Genomic DNA, 12,373 nt, shown 5'->3' with positions numbered 1-12,373 from the left:
CGAGCCCCACACTGAGTACAGAGATTACTAGAAAAAAATAATATAAGCTTAAAAAAACAAAAAGAATGAAAATTCTAAAACTGAAAACTACAATTTCTAATTCAAAAAAATCCACTGAATGTGCTTGACAGTAGACAGATCAATATAAATTACCCTATCTGAAGACCAAAGAGCAAAAGATTTAAAACAAAATCAAACAAATAAACAAACAACCAAAAAAGTCTTAGTGCCCTATAGGATAACATCAAAAGTTCTCACATACTATATATCTGGGATCCCAGAAGAAAAGAGAGAATGGGGAGGAAATGATTCTAGAAGGATACTACAGGATATTAAAAGGACTAGAAATGATAAATGAGTAAATATAAAAGACTAATTTTTAATTTCTTTTAATTCCTCTTAATTTTTAAAAGACACATAGAATGGTTTAAAGTAAATATTACAAGCTTTGTATCATGAGGTTTATGACATCTTTAACAAAAAAGGATGGATGAGTTAAATACAACTATACATACAAGATTCTACATCTTAGATGAAAAGGTAGGAAAGTAGGATGTAGACTACAAAATGTTAAAGAAGTATAATAAATCCCTCGAGCAACCACTGAAAAATAATGCAAAGAGGTATATCCCCAAAAAGCTAATATATAAATTAGAATAGAATTTTAAAATACATTCAACATTTGAAAGCAAGAAAATCAGAAAGAAAGAAAAAAGTGATAAGAAAAACTAAAAGTATTAAAATGATAGATTAAAATCCAATCACAATAATAAAGAATAATTTGGGGCTGATAAAATAGGAATAAAAACAGCAGATTAAATAAAAGTATTTTATCAATGTTAAATTTACTGAAATTGATAATTATGCTGTTGTTGTATTTTTAAAAATCTAACTTTTTCTTATGAAATACACTAAGAAGTATATACATGATGTATATAACTTACAAGATGTATGCAACTTACAAGTAACAAATACCAATTTTGTATTTCTTTGGATATGACAATATCATTACCACTTACTTTGGCAAAGTTGTTAATTTCATTAAATTTAAAAGCCCTGAAAGCATACAATTATAAGAAAGTTCACATTTAGGGGTGCCTGGGTGGCTCAGTGGGTTAAGTGTCTGCCTTCAGCTCAGGTCATGATCCCAGGATCCCAGGATCGAGCCCAGCATCAGGGTCCCTGCTCAATAGGGAGCCTGTTTCTCCCTCTCCCTCTGCCATTCCTCCAGCTTGTGCTCTCTTGCTCTCTGTCAAATAAATAAATAAAATCTTTAAAAAAAGAAAAAAAGTAAGTTCACATTTACTAAACATTTCCTATTTGCCAGGCACTCTGTTGTATTAATTCATTTATGTGTGAGAAGAAAGTTGATGACAGTGTTTTCAATGAGAATAAATTATTTTGTAATTAAAGAAATTTAGAAAGACAGTTAAAATAAGCTCTTACCAGGAAATACATCAAATAAACTTGTTCCATCACCATTGTCATCATCTGCTGCCATGATCCTATTTCCTTTTGACAGTCGCCATCTAAAGTATTAAATATATAAAGATTTTCCACTGTTAAAATCAACTTCACAATTCAGAGAATAAACCTAGCTTTAAGTTAAAAAGCAACTTCCAAATCTGGACACAATGAATAAATTCACTCTCTACAATCACTTCAAAAAAAAGTGCTTTGGGCAGCCCCAGTGGCTCAGCGGTTTAGCGCCGCCTTCCGCCCAGGGGGTGATCCTGGAGACCTGGAATCAAGTCCCGTGTCGGGCTCCCTGCATGGAGCCTCCTTCTCCCTTTGCCTGTGTCTCTGCCTCTCTCTTTCTCTGTTTCTCTCATGAATAAATAAATAAAATCTTAAAAAAAAAAAAAGAAAAAGAAAGAGAAAGAGAAAAAGAAAAATGTAACTGGCCAGAATTGACTCAAGAAGAAATAGAAAACATGGACATACTTAAGATGATTAGATAATTTGATACAGTAGTTAATCTATTCACAAAGAAACTACCAAACACAAACAGTGAACTCTACCATACTTTCAAAGAACAGATAAAACATAATATATACCAGACAGCAGAAAGGGAGAAAAAGTCTTAAGAGACAATTTCATAAAGTTAGTACAGTGTAGACATCAAAAGTGCGCAAAAATAGGACAAAATTGGAAAATTACAAGACATGAAAACTATAGGCCAATCTTTTTTTATAAGCATAAAAACAGCCTTAAAAAATTAGTCAGGGGGGCAGCCCGGGTGGCTCAGTGGCTTAGCACCACCTTGAGTCCCGGGTGTGGTCCTGGAGACCCGGGATCGAGTCCCATGTCGGGCTCCCTGCATGGAATGGAGCCTGTTTCTCCCTCTGCCTGTGTCTGTGCCTCTCTCTCTCTGTGTGTGTGTCTCTCATGAATAAATAAATAAATAAAATTTTTAAAAAAATTAGTCAGGGGCACCTGGGGCACAGTCGGTTAAGCATCTGACTCTTGGTTTCAGCTCAGGTCATTATCTCATGGTCATGACATCGAACACCACATCAGGCTTCCCACTCAGTGTGGAGTCTGCTTGAGATTCTCCCTCCCTCTCCCTCTGCTCCTGCCCCACACACACCAGCTCATGCTCTCGCTCAACTCTCTCAAATAAATCTTTTTTTAAAATTTACTGAATGCATCCAGCAAGATTAAGCAAAAAACAAAAACAAGGGGTGCCTCAGTCGGCATCTGACTCTTGATTTCAGCTCAGGTCATGATTTCAGGGTTGTGAGATCAAGCCCCACATCACAGTCTGTGCTCAGCATGGAGTCTGCTTAAGATTCTCCCTCCCCTTCCCTTTGCCCTTTGCCTGGCTCACTAGATACCTCAAATAAATAAGTAAACAAAATCTTTAAAAATAAAAACACACTACAAACAAGTGAGCTTTATCTTTAAAAGGCAAGAATGGTTTAACATTAAAAAGGCAATTAGCATAAGTACTGTCCTCCAGTTAATACTTTGCTTCCTAGGGGCTTATACTATTTTATATGTATACTGGAAATGAATAATTCACATAAATGGATGATAGATGATAAGAACCATATTTTCCACTACTTAAGTGGGAGGTTACAGAAAAACAAGAGAACAAGCTAGAATGACCCCTGTAGCAATGGATTAGAGTTGAAATCATCAGTAAGAACTCCTATTTAATTTAATACAGATACTGATTACATATAGAAATATTTGCAGTTATGTGTATATACATGCATTAGTACATACACATATATTTCCTTGCTCTACCAGCTGGGAGGGCCTAAAAAACAACACCTCGATGACAGTAAGCACACCTGGTATCCACATTTTGGCTTCTAATACTATTCTCCACTAAAATGGACCAAGACTCCTGGGAAAAGTGGCTGATTTTAAGAGAGGAACAGAAAATATACAAGATTAAAGTGAAGCATCTTCTAGTGCACAGAAGTAAAGAAGTGTCTAAAAAAATTGATGAAGGAGGTGCCTGGCTGTCAGTTGGTTGAGCACGCAACTCTTGATCTCAGGGTCCTGAGTGTGAGCCCCACACTGGATAAAGAGATTACTAAAAATAAATAAATAAACCTTAAATTAATCAATGAGGTTTTTAAAAAATCTCCCTCAAGCTTAAAAACAATTGATGAAAGTATGTCAAAAAGGGCCACTGGAACCAACTGACAGCCCTGAAGAGCCCAAGCTGGAACAATTTGAGCAACAAATTAAAGTAGTATTGTATTATAACCCAAAGCATAAATATATCAGTCCATACTGATACTAGTAAATTAATAAATGGAAAAGAGATGAATTTGCCATGTACAATTCCAAATTATTTATTTATAGAGCAGGCACGGCATAATTTCCCACTATCAAATATGGGCTGTGCATTAGTGACTCCCTTCCAAAAAACAGAGTATGGGGGGCGGGGCTTAACAATGAGGAAACCTGTATCAATAGTCATAAATCATGTTGACAGGGGCACCTGGATGGTTCAGTCGGTTAAACATCTGCCTTCAGCTCAGGTCATGATCCCAGCATCCTAGCATCGAGCCCCATGTCTATCAGGCTCCCCACTCAGTGGAGAGCCTGCTAGCTTGCTTCTCCCTCTCCTTCTTCCCTTCCCCCTCGCTCACGGGCGTGCTTTCTCAAAACAAATAAATAAAATCTTTATAAAAATTTTTAAAAATAAAATCTTTAGAGATGCCTGGGTCCCCCAGTCATTTAAGTGCCTACTCCTGGTTTCAGCTCTAGCCATGATCTTGAAGTCATGGATCAAGCTTGGCATCAGGTTCTGCACTCAAAGAGAAGTCTACTTGAGATTCTCTTTTCCTCTCCCTCTTGCCCCTCCTGCTTGTGCTCTTGCACTCTTGGGCTCTCTCTTTCCCTCTCTCCCTCGTAAATAAATAAATCTTCTAAAAAGTCTTTAAAAAACAATTAATAAATAAATATAATTCACATATAGGAAAATTCATTATCAACGTTGGCAATTTTCCCCAACTTTATAAACTCAATGCAATTTCACCCAAACTTAAGAAGTTGACCATAAAATTCAAACTGAAGTGTAAAGGGCCTATGAGAGCCAGGACATTTTTTATTTTGATGGAAAGGGAGTAAGCTTTTTACTGAAGTATAACATAAATATAGAAAAAAAGCACAAATCATTAATAGACAGTCCTATGATTTTTAACAACCTAAGCACATCCATCTACCATCCAGATCCAGAAACAGAGCACTATCAACACCCCGGAAGAACTCCTCATGCCCCCTTGTAACCACTCCCAAATGTTGGCAAAGATGTGTGGAGATGTGTACCACATTGCTGATGACTTATTTTGTAGAATGACCTGCATATCAATGGAGTGGGAGACAGATTCCAAATGAGGACTCCATTAACAGCACCCTAGAAGTACTCCTTATGTCCCCTTGTAGCCATTATCCTCTCCCAAATGTTGGCAAAGATGTGTGGAGAATAAGAGCATACACACTGCTGATGATTTGCTTTGTAGATAAAAGACCTGCATATCAATAGAGGCATAGGAGGTAGATTACAAATGAGGACACCATTAATTTTGGAGAGAAGGCATATATTCCTGGACCTCAGGCAGAAGAGGATGGAGGATAAGACTCAAATTTCATTAGAGTCAAACAGAAGACACTAAATGTCAAACCAAGGAATCTGGTCTTGAACTTTCAAAAACAGGAGCACTGAAGGTTTCTGAGTTAGAAACACTAGTATAAAAAATGAAATGGAAAGATTAATGTGTGGGATGAACTAGAAAGTGTAGGAAAAGAAACTGGAAAGGAGGCTACTATGGGTCCACATAATAAAATAATCCAAGATGGAGACAGTGGGAATGAAAAGGATGTTTATGTGAGATATAATAATGGAAGAAAGCAAATAGGGTAGATGCCTGGATATGGGAAATATAAACAATCACCTTTTGCCTCAACTCATTCTCAAGCTACAAATTTCCATTATATTTGATTCTTTTCTTATATCCACACTCACTTTCTTTTTTTTTTAAACTTGTTTTCTTACCCATTCTTTTTTTTTTTTTTTTAAGATTCTATTTATTTATTAATGACAGACACACAGAGAGAGAGAGAAAGGGGCAGAGACAGAGGCTGAGGGAGAAGCAGGCTCCATGCAGGGAGCCCAATGTGGGACTCGATCCCAGGTCTCCAGGAGCACACCCCGGGCCAAAGATGACACTAAACCACTGGGCCACCAGGGCTGCCCCACACTCACTTTCAAGTGGTCGCAAATTCTTAGCGACTTTATTTTTAAATCTCTCAAATTTAATGTCTCCTTTTCACTCAGTTATTCCAGTTTCTAATTATTTTTCACTTAACTTATTACAGTCTCCTAGCTAGTTTCCATACTACCAAAGCCTTTTTCCTTCGAGCACTTTCTCTTTTTTAAGGTTTTTTTGAGACAGCATGCATGGGCGTGCACAAGCAGGAAAAGGGGCAGAATGAAAGGAAGAGAGATCTTGGGATCCCTGGGTGGCTCAGCGGTTTGGCACCTGCCTTTGGCCCAGGGCGCGATCCTGGAGACCCAGGATCAAATCCCACGTCGGGTTCCCGGTGCATGGAGCCTGCTTCTCCCTCTGCCTGTGTCTCTGCCTCTCTCTCTCTCTCTCTCTCTCTCTCTGTGTGACTATCATAAGTAAATAAAAATTAAAAAAAAAAAAAAAGAAAAGAAAAGAAAGGAAGAGAGATCTTAAAGAGGCTCCACGCTCAGCATAGAGCCTGACATGGGGCTTCATCTCATGACACTGAGATTATAACCTGAGCCTAAATCAAGAGTTAGACACTTAACCAATTGAGCCACCCAGGCACCCTTCCTTCTACCACTAAAGCAAAAATCCTGTAATATCTAACCCGTGTTTCACTCCCAGGTCAAAAATATTTAAGAGCTACTGAAAACATTACTGAATTAAGCTTGCCTAGCATAGAACACAAGGCCTTTCCAGAAATATCACAACTTTTCTATCTCACATTGCTCCCCTCACCTACCGCATTTAGCCACATGAGACATTCTGTACTACACCATTCGTTTCTATAATGCAAGGTAGTACACATTATTGAGAAATAGAGAAATGATGTTAGTGTAATGTAGAAATTATATTGGTTCAGACACCATTCTTCCCAGATTAAAAGATTATGTACTATAAATTATTTTTTTTCATGTTTCTTTTTTTTAATTTTTTATTTATTTATGATAGGCACACAGTGAGAGAGAGGCAAAGACACAGGCAGAGGGAGAAGCAGGCTCCATGCACTGGGAGCCCGACGTGGGACTCGATCCCAGGTCTCCAGGATCGCGCCCTGGGCCAAAGACAGGCGCTAAACTGCTGCGCCACCCAGGGATCCCTGTACCATAAATTATAGCAGCCAAATGCAGCAAGCCTGGAAGGACTCTAGTCCTATGTTAATGCCATTACCCTAGATGTCCATCAGTCCCCTTTCTTCCTCTGATCTCAGTACAGCAACAGCCTTTGTCTTGCAAGGAGGTAAGCATGATTTTCCTCCGTCTTTGTGGGACACCCAAACACCAGGCAAAGAGCCAAAGCCATCCAGTCTGCCATTGCAGACTGTACTTGCAGTTCCTAAATTATGCCATGTACTTAAATCCACAATATCCTGTATCTTCTGTTTCTTTACCTGGACTGTTCATCCTCTTCCCAAACCCAACTACCATAATAGAGAACCCCCTTTTCTAGAGACACAATCCTCATTCCCTTATTGTACTGACACACTGAACATACCATTACATTCAGCTACCTCCACTGCAATTATTTGCCTTCTAAAGTTGTTCTTAGACTTTAGCATACATCAGAAATACCTGGAGGAGTTAGAACACAAGGTTGATGGGTCCCATCTCCCAAATTTCTGACTCTGTAGGTCTGGAGTGAAACTTAAAAATCTGCATGTTTAAAAAGTTCCCAGGTCATGCTGCTAATCCAAGGACCACACTTTGAGAACTACCTTCCCTTTTTTTTTTTTTTTTAAGATTTTACTTTTAAGTAATCTGTATACCCAACATGGGGCTCAAACTTACAACCCACAAGACCAAGAGTTGCGTGTTACACTACTGAGCCAATGAGGTGCCCAGAAAACTACCTTCCCTAGACCAGTGTTGGCCAATTGAACTTTCTATGACGATAAAAATGTTCTGTATATCTGAGCTGTCCAATATAATAACTACTAACCATATGTAGCAACATAAAATATGCATAGTTTGAGTATAATCCTTTCCTATTGCTGCTCTAACAACTTTACACAAACTTAGTGTCTTAACACAAATTTATTATCTTTATAGTTTCATTTGCCACAAAAAGCTCACAGGAAAGATTTCACAGAGCTATGATTATTTCAACTTCAATAACACATAACTAGCTCTAAATGCAATTGGGCCCTTATAAAAATATATTTGAATGCTATCTTAAGGCAATGAGGTCCTGGACATCAATATCTTCTTTTCTACCACTACAAAGCAAAATTTATTTCATTGGGCTAAATACTTGATAAGCTAACACAAGCAAACACAAACATAAAGAGTAAGTACTGCCAAAAAAAGTGTACCAAAAGAGTACCATTTCAGATTTATAGACTCCTCTGCTGCCACCTCAGAGTACTTGAAAATTAGTAATATTTGAACTAAAACACAAATCAGCAGTCAGCAAGAAGATGCTAAAGTTAATAAACACATTCCTTTAAGTCCAAACTCACCAAGTCCAAAACCAAGAGAGATCATCTTCCCATCAACATCTGTCACCTCCTGACATGTCTACTTGAGTAGCACTTAGCATCCCCTAATAGCCTGCTGACTATATAATGGTCTGCAATGTTTCTCCCATTTATCCTTGATCTTGCTATCTGCATTTTATTTTAGGCTCCACTGTAGTGGAGCCTCTCCACTCCAAATACGTGCCAAACACAACTGTTGGGTTTTTCTGAAGTAATCCTGCTCGTATTATTTCCTGCTCAAAACCTTTCCATTACTTCCCAATATCTACTGAATAAAGTCCAAACACCCTACCTTGATACATACTGATGGCTACTTTCTAGCCCCATCATTCACTGTCCCAAGGTTTCCAAAATCCCAAGGTTCAGTGAAAACAGGCTCCTGTTTGCAAACACAATCTCTGATACCATCTCCCCACTACATCTATGAGCTCACAAGCAAGTCTGGGTGTGAATACCTCTATATTAGAATTTCAGAAATCTCTTACTTTTTGTAATTTGAAAAGGCAAGTCAGGCTGTGGTTTTGAAATGGTCAGGAGTGGACATTTGAATACACTTTCCGTTAAATATTTTTGATTCTCCACAGAAAACTCAGATCTGCTTCTATCTCTGCTATAGCTCAGTCACCTCTCGTGGTCTCCTGTACTGTTTTCATAGTCTTCTCTATTTTTTGTAAGTAATATTTTCTATACTCTTCTTGCTAGAGTTAAATTCCTGAAATCCAGATTTGATCATGATATTGTCTTGCTTTAAAAACCCTCGGTGGGGGGATCCCTGAGTGGCTCAGCAATTTGGCGCCTGCCTTTGGCCCAGGGTGCGATCCTGGGGTCCCGGGATCGAGTCCCACATCAGGCCGCCGGCATGGAGCCTGCTTCTCCCTCCTCCTGTGTCTCTGCCTCTCTCTCTCTCTCTCTCTCTCTCTGTGTGTGTGTGTGTGTGTGTGTGTGTGTGTCTATCATGAATAATAAATAAATAAATAAATAAATCTTAAAAAAAAAATACCTTTGTTGGTTTCTTCCAATTCCTACTGGATGAAACCCAAGTAACATATCTGACTTTTCTAAAATGCAAGTCTAATGATGTTCCCTCCTTTGCTTAAAACTCATCAGTGCTTCCTGTTGATTTCAGATTAAAAAACAAATTTTGGGGCACCCCAGGTGGCTCAGCGGTTTAGTGCCGCCTTCAGTCCAAGGCATGATCCCGGAGACCCGGGATCAAGTCCTGCGTTGGGCTCCCTGCATGGAACCTGCTTCTCCCTCTGCCTGTGTCTCTGCCTTTCTCTCTCTCTCTGTCTCTATGAATAAATAAATAAATAAAATCTTTAAAAAAAATTTGTCACAATTGTGTTTACAAGGTCCAGAGTGACCAGGCCTCCGCCCACAATTCCAGTGTTAGTCTGCATCCTACTTCCCCACTTCCCAGAAGTCTTTACTCTTGATCAAACTGACCTTCTTTCATCCCTGAACATGCCATTTGTCCCCTCCCACCACAGGGCCTCTGCAAGGAATGGTCTTTCCTCAATGCTCCTACCATCATTTAACTTATCTCTAGTATTTTGGCTTAAGTAACGTTTGAGCCTCCCTGGCTTCTCTCTCTCTGCTAGATCAGTCCCTCTCATATATACTATTATACCACTGCGTCCTTTCTCTATATGACCTCTTTTCAGTTTATGATTACATTTTTGTGGGAATTCCTAAAGAAATGTCCATCTCATCCAATGGACTATAAGCTCCACGAAGACCAGGACTGGCTCTGTTCTGTTCACCATTGTATCCCCAGCTCTCCGCACAGGGCCCTCCAAGTCAGTAGGTAATAAAAAAAAAAAAAGTATTTGTTGAATTACTGATATTCCCAATTTACTAATGACAACTCTGAAGTTCCTACCTTCGACAACAAGGTAGTCCTGCTTTTAACTGAAACAGAGAACCAAAGAAAACATGATGAATTATCTGTTGGACGTGCAGGTGAAGTTGTCTAATAAAAAACTGGAAACTGGAGTATGTAGCACAAAAGACAAAACCTAATTGGTAGAGATCAGATTACTCTCTTGAAATCACAAAGGCCCATGATTCTCCTGGAAGAGAAGGAAGAGGAAGAATTATGTACAGAATTTCTTGGAAAGAGGGGCTTATTCCCATGGGCTCTCACCTTCCCCCAAATGAGTATCTCAACATACAAGGTGAGGTACTATTGACAGAGGAGTGTTACACCTATGCAAAGTGTAGAGGCAAAATTTTACATGTTGAGAACCGTGATGATGAAAGAAAAGAGTGCGAAGTCACCCAATTATTTTAGGAACAATTCCAATGGATTCAGATGTGAAGACGGAGCATATGAGAGAAAGATTACCTACCCTTTTGTGACAGGACAATGTCTTAAAAAGACAGTCTAAAGGAAATTTTCCTTAAAAAAAAAAAAAAAAAAAAAAGAGAAGAAGAAGGAGAAGAAGAAAAGAAAAAGAATGAAATAAGCATTTGTAGAGAAAAACAGGAAAAAGTGAGGGGAGAAGGAGAGTATATTTTAAGGCTCATGGGAAAGGCTAAATCTAATAGAGCAAGAGCCCTGAAGAAAATGTAAAGGGAAAATAATAACAAACACTGCATATACTGACCACTATGGGCCGGGGCCTTCAATGTTCCAAATACATTATTTAAATCTTCCCGAAATCCCATTAAGCATAACTATTCTTTTTCCCATTTTATAGATGAGGAAACAGATAACAAATGATTAAGAAACTTGCCCCAAGGTCAAAGAGCCACTAAAAGGCATTACTGGGATTAGATTCCAGCTCCTTTAAAGCCAAATGACAAAAATGAAGAATATTCATTAGATGGAAAAATAATTTTTCATTGAACGGGGGCCACGTCTTGTGAAATGGGAAGAAACTCTAGAAGATAAATGGGGTGGGGGTTGGGGAATTCTTGCCCATGGGATTGGGGGAGGGGCACTGAGGAAGGGAAAGGTTTGGAGCTCTAGCTGCGGAGAATGGAAAAGATGAGGGAAAAATCTGCGAAAGACGAGGGGAAGAATCAGTCAACGCCAACTTGATCCCCGACGCACAAATCCCGAGATTCTGCTAATTCTACATGAACAACTGAGTTGGGGGCCAACTATGTGTCAGGTACGGTTCTAGGCGTCGTGGAGATCAAGGTAACTTCGCTGGATTATTACAGTCTCGAAAACAACCGACAGCAATGACCACCTGACCCTCAGCAAAGACCCACTGCTCCAGAATCCCATCCGAAAGCTTTAAGGACATTCCAAGACAAGACGGGGGGAGGGGCGGGAGGGGCAGTCGGAAGGGCAGCTCCGACGTGCGCTCGCCCCAAGCGCCCCTGGATCCTCTCGAGGGACCACAGAGGGACGCGAAAGCAAACCCAGAAACTGCACCCGAGGCGGCGGGAACGCAGCGACCTGCGGGCCCCGGACACCAGGCGCGCCCCCCTCCCCCGACTCCGCGGCTCCCTTCGACTCCTGGGCTCCCCGGAAACCACCAGCTTCCGCTTGGGGCACTACCGCGCCATTTAGTCTCTTCCCCAACAGCCCCGAGCCGAGCGGACCCCCACATCAACTTACCCGCCCTGCCTAGCCCAAGATAGCCGGGGCTCCCTTCTGGACACCGAGGTCTCCCTGGCATCTCCGCCAATGCCAGGGCGCAGTCAGGACGCGGAGGCGGGACTGAGCATCCATGGCCAATCAGACCACACGTAAAGCACGTCCCGGCGCACAGAACTAGTTCCCGCCTTTGGGAGGGCGGAAAAAAAAACCACGGTTGGCGCCAAACTCGCGTAGGCTAGTGCGGACTTTAAGAGAAAGAGGCGGGGCCTGGGCTGGGGGCGGGGCTTCACAGCGGAAGGGGCGGGACCTCAGGTAAATTAGGGGCGGAGTCTGGGGAAAGGTCTTTAATGAAAGGGAAAGTAAGCTCTGAGAAGGCCTTGTCTTTTATTTTCATTTAACTTTTTTTTTTAAGATTTTATTTATTTATTCATGAGAGACACAGAGAGAGAGGCAGAGACACAGGCAGAGGGAGAAGCAGGCTCCATGCAGGGAGCCCGATGAGGGACTCGATCCCTGGTCCCCAGGATCACTCCCTGGGCCCAAGGCGGCACTAAACTGCTGAGCCACCATATAGTCCTTTTTTTT

The 12,373-nt window shown here is 40.5% G+C and overlaps 1 protein-coding gene across 2 annotated transcripts in view; it reads right to left on the bottom strand.

The window, feature by feature from the left end:
* Window positions 1–11,918, bottom strand: part of CASP8AP2 (caspase 8 associated protein 2) — a 35,761-nt gene extending 23,843 nt beyond the window's left edge. For both annotated transcript variants that reach the window (XM_072737346.1, XM_026002879.2), the window contains exons 1-2: window positions 11,807–11,918; window positions 1,447–1,529 (exon numbers count right to left, since the gene is read on the bottom strand). In XM_072737346.1, coding sequence (XP_072593447.1) covers window positions 1,447–1,501 — 55 coding nt within the window. In that variant the 5' untranslated portion in view covers window positions 1,502–1,529; window positions 11,807–11,918. The remainder of the gene's footprint in view (window positions 1–1,446; window positions 1,530–11,806) is intronic.
* Between the last annotated feature and the right edge of the window lie 455 nt (window positions 11,919–12,373).

Source organism: Vulpes vulpes, chromosome 1 (genome assembly GCF_048418805.1).
Source record: "Vulpes vulpes isolate BD-2025 chromosome 1, VulVul3, whole genome shotgun sequence".
Taxonomy (NCBI): Eukaryota; Metazoa; Chordata; class Mammalia; order Carnivora; family Canidae; genus Vulpes; species Vulpes vulpes.
Note: the sequence above shows the minus strand (reverse complement) of the source record. Positions and strands in the feature narration are given on the sequence as shown.